This window comes from Coffea eugenioides, chromosome 4 (assembly GCF_003713205.1).
Source record: "Coffea eugenioides isolate CCC68of chromosome 4, Ceug_1.0, whole genome shotgun sequence".
Lineage (NCBI taxonomy): Eukaryota > Viridiplantae > Streptophyta > Magnoliopsida > Gentianales > Rubiaceae > Coffea > Coffea eugenioides.
In genome coordinates, this window is record NC_040038.1 from 42,582,376 (window position 1) to 42,601,640 (window position 19,265).

Here is a 19,265-nt window from a genome sequence, read left to right on the forward strand (position 1 = left end):
ATTTGAATTTTTTTACTGTAGATAGAATTCGAATCTTGACCTATAGTCCAAAATGAGGCTTTAATCTTTTTTTTATGGCCACTAAGTCAAAACTCAGTGATTTGAACTATGTGGAGTTTAATCCATTGTAGATTACACTCGGTTGAGAGTGAGAGTGTAATCCACTGCAGGTAAAGAATTATTGAGGCGATCCCCACAACATCCCATTATTGAACAAGTTTTATATATGTGATATTGTTGGATTCAACAAATCCTGCCTTGCTGATATCTATCCATTTTACTTTCCCATTGAAGAAACACCAATATTCCGTCCTTCACCCTCAACCAAAGTTGTAGAGGATATGGATGAATTTCAAGGATTGCTACAAACAATTCCTAAAGTAAACTGGGATGGACTGTTGCTATACTACTACAACAATTTTTGGTGTCCAGGAGAAGTGCTTAAATCCACAATTTTCTTTCAAAGAAACTTCAAAGCTAAGGATTCCGACATTATCTTAGCTTCCATCCCTAAATCAGGCACCACTTGGCTAAAATCACTAAGCTTTAGCATCATCAACCGCAAGAAGTGCACAACACCAGAGAGCCCTCTCCTCATCACCAATCCTCATGATCTTGTAAGTTGCATGGAGTATGATTTATTTCTGAATAGCGAAAATCCTGATCTTGAGGCCTTCTCATGTCCAAGAATTTTCTCAACACACCTACCCTACCATGCCCTTCCTCAATCAATTTTGAATACCAAATGTCGCATAATTTATATATGTAGAAACCCTTTGGATCAGTTCATGTCTCTCCGGCACTTTTTGCTTGAAAATAGTGGTGAAGATCAGCAAAAAGCACTTCCTATTGATGAAGCTTTTGAATTATTTTGCAAAGGCATATACCCTTTTGGTCCCGTTTGGGATCATGCTGAGGGGTACTGGAATGCAAGCCTAAATGATGTTCAAAAGGTGGTGTTTCTCAAGTACGAGGATCTCAAAATAGATGCAACTTCTCACGTGAAGATGCTAGCAGAGTTCTTGGGATTTCCTTTTTCTCCAGAGGAAGATGAAAATGGTGTAGTCAAAGAAATAGTTAAGCTTTGTAGCTTAGAGAATCTCAAAAATATGGAGGTGAACAAGAACGGTCTTCTTGTTTTATCTCCAACTGTTAAGTTTAAGGCTCGTTCCTTTTTCAGAAAGGGAGAAGTAGGAGATTGGAAAAATTTTCTCAATAATTCCATGGCAGAACGTTACAAGAAGATTATGGAAGAAAAGCTGGGAAAATCTGGTTTGGCATTTGAACTGTTATAATTGTTAAGCATCCCATGGATGTATTATTTTTTACTTTTTTTTTCTTTTTGGGTTCAGTGCATTTGGTCAAATCCTCCTTCGAGACCGACGCATGAAGCCTTATTTGTATTTGAATGACTTGGATCATTTTATTAGTTCTGTTGTTTTGTCTTGATAATCATTTCAAGTGTGGAGAATTTTAAAGTGATTTGAGAAGTATTCTCATCATTGTTCACAGGGTTAATAGCATTAAACTCCGTTAACTTTTTTCTTTCCTTTTGGCAAAACTCCGTATGCAGAGAGAGGATAACCAACTTTAAATTTTACAAATATAACTAAGAATGATAAAGGGGCACAAACAGGATGACCTTCATTGTAAGAGTAAATGATAGCAAAATATCTCAAATAAAGTATGTTAAGGCCATTTAAAGTTAGAAGCCCTGAATCAATTTCAGAAGGCCTTAGCTGGGGTAAAGATCCCAACTGAGACCATAATTCTAACTCACTGAATCAATTTCAGAAGGCCTTAATTTACTTGATTTATTGGAACTACTTATGTGTTTTGGAATCTCACTGGGCTGTTTAGCTCATTCCACTCTTTTTTTTTTTTTTTTTTTATATCAACCAGAAAGAAACCAATAAAAATCATAATCCATTAAAGATTTTTCCCTTTTCATTCATGAATTTTGGTGCGCAATTATTGTACCTAAAACGGACTTGGTGTAGACAATACAATGGCATTATGGCAAAAATATGGGTGGAATCCATCTATAGGGCCACTCCTAGAGCGACAGGTGTAAGATCTGCCACAGCAATAAAAGTGAATTTTTTCTCTTTAGTCCAAAGCTCAGACTCAGCACTCACTTACCCTGCAAATCATTCCATCCGTGAGGCTCTCTTCAACTCCAATCCGCGATCAATTCCAGTAGATGCACTTCCTACCATCCACCACCACAGCCCGCTTCTCGCCACCATCGTTATCAACACTTCCTTACCTCCTACCTCTGCCGTATCCTCTGCACCATGTTTGCTCTTTGCCCCTCCCTTTTTGTCATCACCAGCACCTAGAGTTGTGAACCAATTGCTGCCTTCCTTTTCGCTTTCCTTCTCGGGTCATCTTTCCCTCTTTCTCTCAAAATCTAAGATTTGGGTTTAAATGTTGTGAGCTCATAAGTTATTCTGCAATACCCCGCTCATTCCACTCCTTTGTTTTCCTTAACAGGGTTCAAGACCGAGAGTGCTCACGAATAGTACTAAGTTGTTTTCTCTTGAAAATTTTAAGTTGTATTATAGCAATGACTGTACTACATATTCTTTTGGGTTATATTTAAACTTGAAGGTTAACTAATTTTAAGTATTAATGTTTTGAAGTACTTTAAATGTATATAGAAAATATTTGAAGTATTTCTAGATTTTGAATTGTGGATTGTAGTGAGCTCCGGCGAGAGTTGGGTAGGCGTTCCGCGGATATCCTTGGATTCGTCCTAGAAAGAAGTGGGGACGTCACATAAATATGACAATTTATTACATTTTTTGTAGGATATACCGATTCTACGATCCGATCCTGCCAACCAAAAAACGATCCTAGGTAGGTTCCCGATTTTGAAAACCTTAAGAGAAACAATTATAAACAATCTTACCTATAACCATTTCCAGTTACCCCCCAAAAAAAAGGGGGGTTACTGGCCATGCATGATCGGATCTGAATGCTACGTAAAGCTCTTTGTACTGGCGAATTACAGCTTAACAAACACTTTCAGCCAACCTCCCCATGTTTATACACGTGATGAAAGAATTATGGGCAGTCAGCTTGGTTCCTAAAGAAAAAAGTTAATATGGAGATAGATATGCAGGTGAGGAAAATAATGCTTCATTGTTGTTGAAAGTTCTACTAGAATCATAGTGATGATACAAAGAGATTGCTGCCCGAGCAAAGCAAGGTACACTCTTTGACTTTTTTATTAGAATTAAATTATGTAGTAATTAGTTTCAGAATCATTAAGACGTTCTGTTTTTTGATAAATAGTATCCACTCTAAAGGCTATTGGTAATTAAGAGTTTGATTTCTTTTAAGATCCTGTTTGCGAAGAAATAATCTGGAGGCATTCGATTTACTCCTATCCCGTCAAATATTCAATTTTTCTTTAATTTGGGGGATTAAATAATATGGATAACATCAAATTTTTTTTTTTTTAAAAAAAAAAAAGGAAAAAAACTAGTTGAAACCATTCCAGCCATCCAATGTTTATCGGTTTTTGACCGATTTAATCTGCCTTGATCAAGTTTGACTAGTTGAATTAACTTTTCTTGTTTAATAACGAACTCGTCCAGTGCCATGGCAGGTTTCACCGTTCAACTGGTCTACCCCATCTAATTTTGAAAACACTGGTTTGAAGTGCTAAACTATACACCACTGAAAGCAATCTGAAAATGGATCTACAGCGCCTATTAATTCATCATAAAATTGAACTTTTCAGACTCAATTTCAAGGATTGGATTTTGTAACCTTTGCGGGTCACCAAATTTGGCCACAACCATTGGACTTTATTCTAATGACCAACGATCATTATTCTAAATGATTATTACATATTGCCTAGTCTGGAGGTTCATCTCCTGATCCTCTCATACAAGTTCAATTGGATTTACCCTCTCCCTCATAGGATAGGAGTAATATAGATCGGGAAAAAAAAAATCAAATTTGAGCATGATTGGTGATTCTAGCTAGATCCTTACCTTATATGGCTTAAAGCTCCAAATGGTCATTACCTAGATGCATGGATCCTTGAAATCTGGAGACCCTTTGTTGAGAGAGTAACCATTTATCATATTTTTGAACCACCATCAACCAGTAGGTCATGGCCGGTGATACAAGAAGAATCATCTGAGGCAAGGAACAGAACAGCATCTGCCACATTATTAGCCTTTAACGCCCGCCCCTTCAAACATGGAAGTGGATAAGACGCTTCAGCTTCCTCCACCGTCATGTTTAGGTTATTACAAACCAAAGGTGTCGCCACCATGTAAGGCGACACAGAATTCACCCTTATTCCGTGCTCTCCCAGTTGCTTGCTCGCACATCTCATCAGTCCCAAAACTGCATGCTTGGACATGTAATAATCAGTCCGAACTTCTGCTCCACGGCTCGCGGCCGTACTCGCTGTGCAGACTATGCTACCCTTGATGCCCTGATCGATCATTGCGCGAGCCGCATGCTTCACGCACGCAGCCATCCCAGCAACATTGACGGAGAAAACTTGCTGCAGATAGGATAAGTTGAGATCTGGAACGGTCTGAGATGACTTATTGAATATTCCGGCATTGGCGAACATGATGTCAAGTCGGCCATGAGTCTTTAGAGTCCATTCAACCATGCCTTGGACTTGGTTTTCATCAGAAACATCACAATGGACGTAGCTGCAATTATTTGAGCCAATGGATTCTGCTACTTTTTGGCCCTTTTCGTCTTGGATGTCGGCAATGACTACCAATAATGCACCGTGAGTGGAGAAAAGTCGTGCTGTTGCCTCCCCTATGCCGCTTGCACCGCCTGTGATGATCGCAACTTTGCCTTCCAATTTTTTCAGGTGAAGAGAAGGTTCAGCCATTTCTGTCCAGATAAGTAAAGAGCTGAGCACTTCGTAAGTTCGTATCTCCTTGCTTTCCAAATGTGTGAATGTATGTACCACTTTGTGTTTGTTTAAGCCTGATTAAAGAAATCGGACAAGCAACTTATGCAAATAATCACGAGGGTCCACTGAAAAATATTTGAAATATTTTTTGAGATATGACGTATGTGAGATGAAAATTTTTTTTAAAAAAGATTAAGAGTTAGTGAAAAGTTGAATAAAGGAAATCACATTTTGCAAAATCTCAAGCAAACGAGAACAAGACCTAGTATTAATTGGCGCATATTCCCCTCACACAAGTGACCCAAAAAAAGAGGATGGAATAGAGAAGGCTACAAGACCTGGGAATGACAATTTAGAACCAATTTTACCTAGAGCATGATGCTTTGGAAATTAATTAGTAGATCATTTTACAGCTAATTATACTTTTGTTATACACTATACAACAAAAAAATTTGACCACTTGTCAATGAAATTTTACTAATGGCCAAGTACTTAGCCAGTGGACATTAATCAGCAATGATGTAGTAAATCTTTTTGAGCTACTGGAATCATCTACAATAAAATTTTTTCATATAGTTTTTGAAAAATAATCCCAAAACTAACTAATTCAAATGGACTTGTATTTGAAAAATGAAATGCTACAGTGCTATTTTTAAAAAATAATTCCAAAAACAGCTAATCCAAACGTAGCCAGAAGTTTTGGCTATATTTTTCTTGCCTTTGAATGAGCTGTAGATCTGAAAATAGTACCTAGCTATGATTGAGGTTTCTATATTAAAAACCATAAAAATAGTAAAACAAAAATCGCTATGGCCCTGCAAGTAAATATTTCAACGTATGCAGGTCTGACACTCTTTGTCATTTTTAACATGCAAGTGCAATAATGGTATTTACTTGTGGGATCGTTCTGTGATGGTGAAACCTGCAGAGAATGGACATGTAATAAATTGAATAAGACACATATAAAAGTTGAACATTAATCCAACAAAAAAAAAATCCAAGGATATAAACTAAATATTAACCGTCTTTAACTTTTTTTTTTTAGTTTGATATTTTTTTGTATGGTTGATAACGGAGAAGTTGTAAATCTTTCAGCAATGAAAGGAAAGGAAATGATTCTATATTGACTTCGTCGGCGACTAACTTTTCTACCACACACATGACCAGATTGGACAGCATATTATGTGGCCCTTTGTTTGATCAAATATACTCTCTTCAACATTTGATCAGCATCAGACAACCATGTAAGTGGGGGGAGTCGAGGCAAGCACGGTTGCTACCTGAAAGGGTTGACAGCCATGATTTGGCTAGAAAAATGTAACGTTGAAATCGCATATTGTATATAGAACAATGAGTATAGAACAAAAGAGTATAAAATCGCATATTGTATATAGTGCAACTTCTCTTTTGTGTATAGAACAGGCAACACGTGTAGTCATACACTAGCTCAAAATGCAATTAAGCTAGTACATGACATAGAATGGAACAATGAGTTTTCGGTATGGCTGATGGATATTGCTAGGAAAGATATGAGGGCAATTGTCCTTTTTTGTAACTAACTCTTGTATTATCAAGTTTAATATATGAAAGTACTAATTCCGTTTGTTGAAAAAAAAAAAGAAATCGCATATTGTATGTCGATTTTAATATTACGTATGGAATTTACAAAATTTTATTTTATGTTTGTAAGTTGTTGAAATTAAGTTACATTATGTGAAATTCAACAAAATCGACCCAAATGATTTTTCTGACAATCGTTTGGACTGGATGGGTACGTTGCTTAATCTTATGTTATCCAACAAAAGTTAGCATCATATAACCAACAGTCATTTAGATTTGGACTATTGGCCACCACCATAGCCTTTAAGAGTTAATGAGATGGGAGATCAAGGGTTTAAATTTTGCTTTCCACCACTTGCCATTATACGTGGCTACCACTTTAAGTGGCTTAATTTCATACGGGTGTATAAAAAAAAAACGCACTCGTCTAATCCGATAGTAGTTCAGTCCCCGTCGGTTCTTCAATGGCCCAATTGCACTCTCCCCCTTAGTATAGGTTAGAGTAGAAGTAAGAGTAGATCTAGCATCTAGGGTTTAAGTTAGCATCATATCATTGACGTGAGCATCAGGCTATATGCAATTTTTTTTTTTTGGGAGACAGTATACAGGTTTTCTTTGCGTTTATCCTTTCTAATTTATAAAAGGGGAGAGTCCCTTATTTAGTGTTAATTCACTTGCCTATCAATAAAAGATTCAGAACTTACAATTTTTTTTAAAAAAAGAAACAATTATTAATTTGCTGCTTTTAGCATTACATTACATGCATAGTCTTTCAAATGAGAGAAGGTAGTTTTGGTTAAATTATGCTGCATAACAGGGGTAGGATCATCCCATTCACATCACAATCATTAGTTCAATGGTGACAAGGATACAATAATTGCCTTCTCACAAGCCTTTTTTAGAGTTTGAGTGGCTTATGTATTTCATTATCCAACATTTTCATTGGCTAATATTGGCCTGTGGACTTAATATATTATGATTTTTTATACTAATAGGTATAGATATATGACACACGAACAAAAAGTGAATTTAAAATTTGAATAATGATGATGTAACGTTTATCTAAACTTACTTGTGTAAAAAAAAAAATCTTTATACTGATAGTGTATAAAAATTAATCCCTTCTTTCATTGATAGTTAATGCATTGCCAGCTCTTATCGATCTCAACTCACAATTGTTTAGCAAACTTCTTCGTTTTTCTTCACTTGATTATGGCCAAGGAAATTCTCTATTTGCAGATCTTTGAGCCTATTACTTTTTCTTTTTTCAGTGGAATAGAAACATACACAAGAACATGTCTTCGACTGTCACGTCACACAAATGAAAATACTACAATATGCAAATGAATTGATGTATCTAAACAAGATAATTACCCTCAAGACATCATTAGAAGATTTTACTCCCTTGATTATGAGACATTCACAGAGGATATATCAAAGATATTATACCATGTGTACCATCCTGTCGATTTAGACTGGAGTAAAAATCATCACAGACATTGCTTATCGGGTGGTTTTGAGCTAGCATTCAGAGTAGAATGTAGTTCAGAATGATCAAAAACTAGAGAATCATCAAAATTTGTTACTGATTGTGTACTGTTTTTGTGATTTCAAATTTCATGTTGTTCTTCCTCCACCCTTGTTTGGATTGCATTTTTCTAGATTTTTTGTAGAAAAATTACTGTAACGATTTAATATATATAAAATAAAAAGATGATTGAAAAATGTGTTAAAGATTTGAAAAATTACTATCCAAACAAGGACTGCAAATGACAATAAAAGGAAAATGACAACATTGGTCATAAAAAATGGAACTGAAAACTAATTGAAATCTGTACGTACATAAGCCACAAAATCTAGCATACCATGTACATGCTAAAATTTCACCGCATGTAGATAGATAATGATTTTCCACGCGTAGGCACTAAAACTATTTCACCATATTTAGAGCTCATACTAAAATGCATCATTGACAAATTTCTCATCGTTTTTGGGGTGCAAAGAATTCTGGTTTTCTTTCTATTAATGAATGTCACAATGCTCCTTCCAGTTGCAGAAGGACTTAGCAACGGTTAGCACAATTGAAGGAAGATGATGAAATTATGAGCAGGAAAAGACGATTAGGTTAAAAAAAAAATAGCGTGTTGAATGCATCTTTCATCAACACGACAAGCAGCTGTAGTCCAATCTGCACTTGCTGTCTGAAAAAATAATTGTATGGTGAGGTATACATCCGTACAAAAAACCAGCTATCAGATATCATCGAATAAGATTTCAAGAAGAATACACAGAAACAGGTGCAACCCAAGTTGCAGATACACATTCAGAGAATAATGTACAGCCCCACATGGTGGGGTATGGAGAAATTTTACCAAAACCATACAAGTTTGATGCTGACAGTAAATACAGTTACGAGCAATCTGAATGGGATTCATAGAAATCACTCGGACAAGGTGACATGACCTCTTGCTCTAGATATTGCAGCACCTGTTGCATTGAAGGCCTGTCATCTGGATTTGCATCTGTGCACCTTGCCGCTATTTCTAAAACAGCTTCTACAGTCTCCGCATCTGCATTGGTGCACCTTCTATCTACTATATCCTCCATTCGATTCTCTTTTACCAATGTATTCATCTATAAATTTTCAGACCAAAATCAGTATAGCTGTTAAGGACATCGTGAATTGCAAGGAAAAGACCTGCATTCTTTGGCCTTTAAGATTGCATTAAGCATTAAGCATTAAGCATACAAAAGAATGCTTCAGTGCATACCCAGCCGACGACATTGAGACCACGCTTTACGAAAGTTGGGTCAGTAGGTCGTTTTCCAGTAACAAGCTCTAACAGCAACACTCCAAAGCTATAGATGTCAGATTTTTCAGTTGCTCTTCCACTCTGCAAGTACTCTGTTCGCCAAATCATGAACCAAATGTAAATGATATTCCTAGTACAAACGTTATATGCGGTGAGACGAGAGTTCCATTCACATTTAGTATATGACTCACCTGGCGCCAAGTAACCAAATGTACCAGCAACCACAGTTGTGACATGAGCATCCTCATCTACCAAAAGCTTTGCAAGGCCGAAGTCGGAAACATGAGGATCCAGATTCTCATCAAGAAGTATGTTGCTGGACTTTATATCACGATGGATTATCTTAGGACTACAGTCATGGTGTAGGTATGCTATTCCCCTAGCAGACCCAAGGGCTATCTTCAAACGAGTACTCCAGTTCAGGGATCGGTTAAGTTGCCCATGTTCTGATGAAGAATCAATAAAGAAGTTAAGATTCCATCTTGGATAAGCATCACTAAACCAATCATAATACAGGGCTTTTGGTTTTAATCTTCCTTATCTCTTAGAGCATGAGCAATATGAAGATCAATTAGCAGATTTTCCAGATAAATGTGAAAACATTTGATAGTCTGAAGACATTATCACAGATAACTGGGTGATAAATGCACAAGACTTCAGTCATTCTATGGAATGTTAGTGTGAGTAGATAGAAGAATGCCATATAATTCCTGACCAGCAAGACTAGCAACATTATTGTGCAAGGAAAAATAACAGTTAACCGAAGCATTTAATCAACAAAAGGACATAGATCATGGTTCATACTATTGGTTACCAGGCTCGTGGCAGAAGCAATGGGGCATGGCTTGATGGTACATGTAAATGTAAAGAGGAGTTGAGAGGAAATTCATAGTGCATGAAGTGCTAAATGTGACTTTCTCCACGTTGAAATTGTTATTTTGTGATGACAATCATAGCATGCCCAAAAGCTAAGATAACACCAAGCCAGAATGACAAGTATGATCAATATTTGATGACATTTTTCCTGCTCAAGAGAAGTTTAGAATACTGACACGGCTCTTACTTGGTATTGCAAAATTCCAGGTTACATAAATAACTCATTCCTCGGCTAAAACATATAAACACCATGGAGAATGAAATTGTCACTTTATTCAGCAGTCAGACTATAAAATAGGTTATATGACAACTCCAATGAAAGAAAGGCAGATGATACGTTAGTGCTTAGATTACAGCACAAAAAACTACTAATGGTACATGTATTAGTGTCTGTGCAAAGTCCAATCATTATTCTCAAATTTAGCTTGTCAAAAATGTCAAGCAAATATGAAATTTTGTGGCCCCAGAAAGAGAAACATACCATGCAGAAAATCATCCAGACTGCCCATGGCCAGGTAGTCATAGATAAGAAGCTTCGCAGCAGGAAGTCTACAATAACCTCTCAGGTTAACCAGATTAATGTGCTTAATGCTGCCTAATATCTCCAACTCTCTTTCAAACACTTGGTCAGAACCTTCACGGCTACGATCAATCCTTTTAACAGCAAATGTACCACAATCATTCATAACCATTCGATAAACAGTGCCAAATCCTCCAGCACCAACAACATCTTCCGCATCCAGAGATTCAATTTTTTCTATCAGCTCACATGAAGGATATGGAAGATCCCCATGGAAAGTGATTAGCTTGGCACCTGTGTGAAAAAGTTAAAAATGAAAAATCAAGAGCCATAGAAACAGATTGAAAGTAGAAATCACAAACATAAGAGACTTCAGGGTTACTTGGTTCTTGGTAAATTTGTTTTTTCACTTCTGTGTATCTTTTAGCAGCTCTTTCCTTCTTCGACAATAAGCAGACCCAAAGAAAAGCAAGGAGCACAATGAGTACAAAGCCCATTGTAGACATTGCACCAATGACAACTCCTTTAATATAATGTGATGATCTTTTTGTAGGCGCTGTAAGGAACCAATTAAAGAAGACAATTATTATTTAGTAAAACAGCAAGGCATGAAAAAAATAGTATTGCCAAAAAAACTTCCACAACCATCAGAAATTGTAATCAATTCCATCCATAAAGTACAAAGCAGGGAGCACAATGAATACAAAGCCCATTGTAGACATTGCACCATTGACGACTCCTTTAATATAATTTGATGATCTTTTTGTAGGCACTGTAAAGAACCGATTAAAAGAGACAAGTACTATTTAGTAAAACAGCTAGGGGTGAGGAAAATAACATTGCCAGAAAGCTTCCACAAACATCAAAAGTTATAATCAATTTCACTCATAAATAGTTACCTCTTGCTTCATCACTTTCCGCTCGAGGCAGGACTGCAGGGAACCCAAGTGAGGTTCGACAAGGTTTTTGCACTTGTTGGCCACAGAGATCTAAATTACCAATAAACCTAGGAATAAGCATAACATATTCAGAATACCCCTCGAAAGAAGTAGTCGAAGAAATTGGTGCAGCCCCATTGATAATACAACCAAAAAAAATTTAATATCTAAGAGGAGTATTGCACTGCTATCTTTCTTTGAATTGTGTGCTTTAACATGTAAGGATAGTTCTTAGACATACAGCTAACCCGTTATGATATAAGCATAGATATAACAACCAAACTGAAAGTGCCAAAAGAACAATTATACTTTCATCAACTTTTAGGCCCTTAGCTCTCATTTCTGATGATCAGAATCGGCCAAATGATCTAAATGATAATTTTTCTACAAAAAGTTCTATCGTATCACATATCAACAAAAGAACGTTTTTGGGCCAAATTCTTGATTGTTGATTTTTCTGTTTTGTCAGCAACTCACTCCCTACATTTAGGCAATCGTACAATGCTCCAACACTCATATGCCAATTTCCTTCAATATCATTAGAATGGTTATGAAAATCCGAAGGTTTATATCTCACAACCAAATTTATCCTTGCACTAAAATCCAAATGACATTAATGGGAAGAAGACTTACGAATTGTTTCCAAAAGAGCTTAGAACTCCAACATTTGGTATTTCACCCGAGAAGAAATTTGTTGACAAGTTTCTGCAATAAATTGCATCAGGCATATTACTAGAGATAAACATTTTTATCTTTCAAACAAACTCAACTTACTACCCTATCCAGACTAGGCGTTGGCAACTTACAGAGAATGCAGACGTGTCAGGCGACCAAGAGAAGAAGGTATAGCACCCCTGAGTGAATTGCTTGACAAATCCCTAAATATCATTAACCAGCATCATTACCACAATTGAAACTAACCTCTTCATTATTGGGTAAAAGAAACACAAATGTCTTACAATATGGTCAGAAGAGATAGGTTCCCAATATTTGACGGAATTCCACCTTGAAGATAGTTACCTCTCAAGTACCTTAATCATGGAATTCACCCATGAGACTCACACTCCCAATATAACATAGGAAATGACAAATAAGAAATTCTAACACGTAAAAGAGATGGCCCAATGTCACTTACAGGGCTCTGAGATCAGAACAACTGGTAATCTCACTGGGGATCATACCATGTAGGCTGTTCTGGTGAAGTGCCCTGGTCAAGAGATGAGCTAATTATCCATAAGTGACTTATGGACCAAAATTAGTTGCAATTTACTGTCTTGATTAAGGACAGATATGTCATGGCACTTACAGTCTTTGCAATCTACTTAATCTACCAATGCTGGGAGATATAATCCCTCCAAGTTGCATATAGGGTAAATTTCTAAAAAAATAGAAAACAAAAAGGAAATTAGCCTTGTTCGCTAAAAAATCAAAAGCGTTTGACGAAACCTCAAGCAAAAGAAATGCAGTACAAAGAGCTTGCAAACGAAACAATAGAAAGTAACACACATAGAGATGACACTTTGGTCTTCAGGATGACAAGAAATGCCAGTCCATCTACATGGAGAAGCATCAGAAGCATTCCAGTTGCTCAGGTAGTTCTTGCTATCATTCAAACTGGTTTTGAACTCCAACAGTGCAATGCCTGAAACAAAAACGAGTCCCCAAAAGAAAAACACATTAAAGATCCTTTCTGTAACCAAAAAAGGGCTTTAAATCCCACAAAAAGATTCAAACTTTAACACGAACATAAGTTGCTGAACCTGAATATGGAAGGTAAAAGAAAAAATACCATCCGAATTGAGAGCCAAGGAGGCTTGGCTCAAAACTGCAGCTGTCAGTGCAGCTGAAAATGCCAAAATCAACACAACCCTTTTCATTTTTTGATCTAAAATGTGGCTTTTCTTCCTGTTTTCCCTGCTATAGGTCACTGGTATACTGTAGATTTTAGAATGTTAAATCCACCAACCAAACAAGAAGAGGAAAAACGGTTGAGTGGGGCAGTGGGGCTTTAGTAAAGGTGTAGTCCTGTGATCATTATAGTTGCTTCAAATGAAAAATCCGCAATAATTCCAACTCAAGCATGAAGAAAGAGAGAATGGGCTTAAGGTAAAAGACTTAGAGTCTTGAGTGAGAAGGAGACTACACTGAAAGTATATAGTAGTAGTGGCCAAGCCTAGAAAGCTGTGCAATGAGGTTGAAAGAGCCGTTGTCCAATGCCCACTGGGGCGATTCAAAGAAAGAAAGACAGAGACAGCTCTCATGCTCACTCTCTTGAGTGTCAGAACCAATTCAAACTAGCTATAATCAGAGGGAAACATGTCTGAATTTTGAAGGGTTCATAGAAATCTAGTGGACAGCTGGGTGCTGTCCCTGGCGAGTGATGCTCAAATCCATAATATTATATGTGGTGGTGCGGGATGGGGAGTTGGGACTGTTGCTTAGATTTTGGTTTTTTAAATGCCAAAAAGTGGGACTTTGCACTGCCCGAGTCTGATAATTAATGCAATCTCAGAAGATTTCAATTCAGTATGAGGATCCTTTGGAATACATGTCCCACGGTCCCAGAAGCAGTAGTGTTGTAATTAAACGGGTCAACCCGGGTGAAGTAGGTCGGGTTGACTGGGGTTGGTTGATTTTTTTTTTTCCCGGAAACAATAGGAGATTTTATTAATGACGAAGGCATAATACACTTATGGCTAGTTTGGGAGTTTAGGATAGAAAAGAAAAGAAAAGAAACCTTAAGTTATGAAAGAAAAGAAAGGATGAGAAAAGAAAAGAAGAGTTTTTTATGATATTTGGGAGTTTAAAGAAAGAAATGGAAAGATTTTTGATATATATGTCATTAAAAATTTGTTCAATAACCATTTAAGGACATATTTGGCATTTTGAAAAAAATTTGTAACCACTTTTCCACTTTCCGTCCAAATCAGGCCAAAATGGGCGGAAAGCTTTTCTCTACTGTAGCTTCAAAATGGATCTAATCAAATCAGTCCGTTTCCTTTCTTTTCTGACATAAAAAATCTTCCAAAGGGTGGAAAATTAATTTCCTCTGTTACTTTCTTTTCTTTTCTGATCAAATCTCTCCTCACAAACGCACTATTAATGAGTAGGGACTCGTATGAGCTATACAAAAGTGTACCAAGACATCGAAGATCTAGTAGGAATTCCTCATCAAATGTTATGTTTTGAGCAAGTTTGCTCAATCTGTTACTTAGTCTATTCTGTTCAGCATTTGGACAATCAAATGAGCATATCCTAAATATTGAACTAAAATCCTTGATGTCTTCAAGGTGTGCAAAAATTCTGATGTCGCATGAGGATGGTTTTTTGATAATTGTTGATTGATCTTTCAGGATTGATTGATTTGAATATTGTTGATTTTTAAAACCAATTTAGGGATGACAATGGGTAAGGTATCCAGTAAAAAAAATACTTTTACTAAATTCTTACCGGCAATCTCTAACTAAAAATTCTGATGAGTAATTCTACGAGTTTAAATTCCATTATCAAACCTGATTATTTGCTGGTGGATTCAGGCTAACCATTTGGCTTACACAATCTCGAAACTTTTGTGGAGTACGTAAATAAAATGTCATAATATGGATGAAGTGCAAATGGTCAGAATGAAATAAGACTAACCAAAGAATTCAAGAATCCCTTCGAAGATGAAATGACAAATTCTTTCGACTAAACTCAGATGATGAACTCAAGAACATTTTATTAGAACCTACAAATCAGAAGACAATGAAGGTACGGACGAGAGTGTTGATCTCATGAATTGATCACAAACATCCATAATGGCTTAGCCTATACAAACATACACACACTATCACAGATCCACATACTGTATTTTTTATGTATTAAATATCTGGTGTCCGATTTTTAATGACCTCTTACTAGATTTTATTAGTTTATCAATTGGAACCTTTATCAATACTAAATTCTGATGTTAAAAAAAAAAAAAAAAACCCATCAGCTATATAATTGGATTAATCATTGGACCGAGTTTTCACGATTTATAAAAAAATTTATCCTACTTGTTGCCATCCTTAAACCACCCAACTCAACAATCTAAATTTATGTTTGTTTGAAATATTTTTACTGTAGCACTTTTTATGATGTGATGTATGTGAGATAAAAAGGTAATTGGGAAGATAAAAAGGTGTATTGAAAATTGTAATGATGATGCAACAAATATATTTGGGGAAATAATCAGCTGTCCAAACAGTTGATTCACATCTTACCACTAAAATGTAAATAGATAACATATGAAAGAACACAATAATTTGTTCTCATAATTTTCCTCTCTACTTATTCACGTTCTACTATATGTATATGTATAAATATATAAGTATCTTTTAATTTTAAAATTTTCTGTCATTTAATACACTGCCTAATATACACTTCATCTTTTAGACTTTTACAACCCACTTCTCTTCAATTATATTATTTAGTATAACTTCTTTCGAACCACCACTAACCTATGACACTCATATAATATTTTAGAAGTTGCATAAACTATTTCCACCCTTTGTTCCTCTGATTAATTTGGTATTCTTTGTCTTTTTGAAATTTATTTATTCATTATTTTCTTCTTAAAATACACACACGTATTTAAAGACTAACCAAAGCATTCAAGAATCCCTTAGAAGATGGAATGGCAAAATTCTTTCTTCCAACTTCAGATCATGAACTCAAGAACATTATTAGGACCTACAATCAGAATATACTGAAGTTACGAGAGTGTTGATCTCATGAATTGATTATATAAATCCATAATTGCTAGCCTATACACATACTCACATACCCACATATTTATGTATCTAATATTCGGCATTCGACTTTTAATGACGTCTTATTGGATTCAATTGGTACCCTTTATTAATACCAAAATTCTGATAGAAAAATCTATCAGCTGTATAATTAGATTCATATTCACAATTTATCGAATTTTATCCTACTTGTTGCCATTCTTAAAGCAACCAACCCATCAATCTAAATAACCTGGATTAGCACAGGAAGATCTCTCATTAAGAGGAACACTTGATTAACTTTGAGAATTACAATTCACATCTTACTACTAAAATGTAAATAGATAACATACGAAATAACACAATAATTTGTTCTCATATTTTTCCTCTCTTCTACTTATTCATGTTCCTAAGGCTCCCGTTTGATAATCCAATTCAGCACTTAAATTTAATGAATTCAGATCTTAATAAATTCAAACTGTTTGATAACTAAAAATTGAAAATCTGAATTAATTAAGTGGTACTGAATTTTCTAGGCAAAATTTGCTTTCAAAATTAAGTGATAAGGTATTCACTTATCACTGAATGTGATATGCATTTAAATGTATTAGATTTAATACTTAATAATTTAATAATTAATGGATTCAAATTTCAGTTTTATCAAGCACACCCTAATATTGCGTAAATCAATATACTATTTGTATAAAAGTGGTTACAAAAAAAAAAACGAAATGTACACAAATACGTATATATTGGTAATGCAATAGTGCAATCTCAACTTGCTCTTTTTAGCAATACTGCTTTACAAAGGAAGTTTCAATAGCTAGCCCATCTTGGGTCGAATCCATAGTCTATCTACAAAATTCATATTTACTGTAAAATTCATTTTAGTGTTTGTATTTGGGCTGGGCCTATTGCAATTATTAGTTAAAAGTTTTTTTTTCCAAGATCCACAATGCAGCCCAAAATGTGGTGGATTAAGTAATTGCTGTTTTGGGTTTAGTTAATTTAATTGAGTGATGTAACTGGATTAGGTGGTGAGATAAGACATGGGGAGACATATTATTCTTTCCTATTAACTTCGGTTCCGTTTGGTAACATTTGTGTCTTTCCATTTCTGTGCATTGCTATGAATGTAACAGAATACTTTCCTTCTCCTTATCTTCATCAAATTTGATAGCTAACTTGACAAACTTTTTCTCGATTCCCATTTCTCCTCATTTCTTGCAAATTCGTAACACTTATTGTTCCACTTCAAAAGTGTCCGATAATGGGCATGCTCTTTCAGAGAATGGGAGGGGAATGCCGTCAGATTTTTTTTTTTTACTCATTTTGTTACAACAACTCGAATTTAATTGACTATGCTCGTATTTTTATTTTATTTTTGTGTTAAATCAAAGCTAAAGTCGAAACAGTCTCAAAATGGAAATAACTTGACTCGCCTCGATGAAGCTGTAATTAACAAAATTTCGCTTGAATAATGTGATATTATCAGGTATGGCGATGCAGGAACGTTCAAAACTCACCTCATTTGTATAATCTATTTTATCCTAATCTAGGGGGGAGGGGGAGTCTAAGGAGGTTGTGATAGGGGTTAATGGGTATACAGATCCAACTAGACCAAGGGAGTGTTATGGCACAACTCTTAGATTTTTTTCGCTACGGGTGAGGTTTGAACCCTCACCTACAGCCCAAGGAGGGACTTAAGGCCACTGAGCCATTGGCCCAGTGGTTCAAGGTGCAGCACATGCTAGACTCAAAATCTTTAAATGTGGTAAAAGCCATCAATAAGCCTGATGCTCGCCACAGGGTGGCCCTTATGGTTATGGTCCAGCCCCGCATCGTCAGTGCCCTCCGATCCTGGGCACAGAGGGGCAGAATTGTAGCACATGAAGAAGCAAAGAAGGTAACTTATGAGTTCACCTTGTTACCTGTATTGTTTGACTTATCAAATGCCTGGCAGATCAAACCCCCTGTTAAAATATAAAGAATTAATAAGAATTGAATATAAATATAGAATGTTTAAAGAATTTATTTTGTATGCCCAGTTTCTTGAAAACTATAAATACTATTTGTTTTAATAGTGTAAGTGGAAGGGTTCGAATTCGAGACCGCTCACTTACACTTTATCTCTTCGAACCACCTAGTTCATCCATCCCTCCGAAAAATTATAAATACATGTAATATTTGATTAAAAAGGATTTCCAAAACATTTAATAAGAAATGTATAGTCTTTCTGAAGGTTCTTTTTTTCATATTTTTAAGTGTGGTTGACAAAACAATTGTTTGTTTCTCAAAGAGTATGGGCTAATGATGCATAAAAAAAACTTTTGGGAAATGAGTTTTGCAGTTCAATACTTTTTGGGTTCATACACTTTCTCTTTTGTTTTTTTTTTTTCAATAGTTCAAAAGACTCTTTTTTACGATATAAAAACGTGCGTGAAACAAAAACTGAAATGTATATATTATTTTTCAAAAAGATTTATCCCTTTTTTTATTTCTTTAGAGAATAGGCTTAGTCTATGTGTGGCACATGGACTGAATGGGTGAATATTGGTGGGAAAATATCTAAAAAAAATTATAAATTATCGATCAAGATTAAACCAAGTCCAATGTTTCCTTCTCTTTTGATTGTGGCGTGAATCAAATGAACTAGGCCTGCACTCTGAACCAAGTACAGTGTACCCTATTTTTTTATGCTTTTTTGAAATTGAATGTCAGGACCAATAATATGTCGAATGGATGGATACTTGAATTGATTATACTATACTACATTAGTAACGGAGAAAAATACTATTACAAACATAAAAAAGAATAATGTACATCTACAAATTGGGATGATTTAATGTATGAATTTGTGATATTGATGCAATAAATAAATCAATTCAATTAGAGAAAGTAATG

General features: G+C 35.6%; 3 protein-coding genes across 3 annotated transcripts; 1 reads left to right on the top strand and 2 right to left on the bottom strand.

Annotated features, from left to right (window-relative positions):
• Positions 1-341: 341 nt before the first annotated feature.
• LOC113769420 (cytosolic sulfotransferase 15-like) lies at positions 342-1,295 on the top strand. Its single transcript, XM_027313866.1, has one exon. The coding sequence runs from the start codon at positions 342-344 to the stop codon at positions 1,293-1,295; it is 954 nt and encodes a 317-aa protein (XP_027169667.1).
• Positions 1,296-3,796: 2,501 nt separating this feature from the next.
• LOC113768717 ((-)-isopiperitenol/(-)-carveol dehydrogenase, mitochondrial-like) lies at positions 3,797-4,942 on the bottom strand. Its single transcript, XM_027313172.1, has one exon. It carries the CDS (start codon positions 4,877-4,879, stop codon positions 4,097-4,099), a length of 783 nt encoding a protein of 260 aa, XP_027168973.1. The 5' UTR covers positions 4,880-4,942; the 3' UTR covers positions 3,797-4,096.
• Positions 4,943-8,665: 3,723 nt separating this feature from the next.
• On the bottom strand, positions 8,666-13,813 carry LOC113768139 (LRR receptor-like serine/threonine-protein kinase FEI 2). Its single transcript, XM_027312385.1, has 13 exons — positions 13,400-13,813; positions 13,117-13,252; positions 12,917-12,988; positions 12,746-12,817; positions 12,570-12,641; positions 12,417-12,488; positions 12,244-12,315; positions 11,572-11,678; positions 11,055-11,228; positions 10,634-10,966; positions 9,468-9,722; positions 9,235-9,368; positions 8,666-9,097 (listed from the first exon to the last, which is right to left on the bottom strand). Exons 1-13 carry the CDS (start codon positions 13,485-13,487, stop codon positions 8,873-8,875), a joined length of 1,812 nt encoding a protein of 603 aa, XP_027168186.1. The 5' UTR covers positions 13,488-13,813; the 3' UTR covers positions 8,666-8,872.
• Between the last annotated feature and the right edge of the window lie 5,452 nt (positions 13,814-19,265).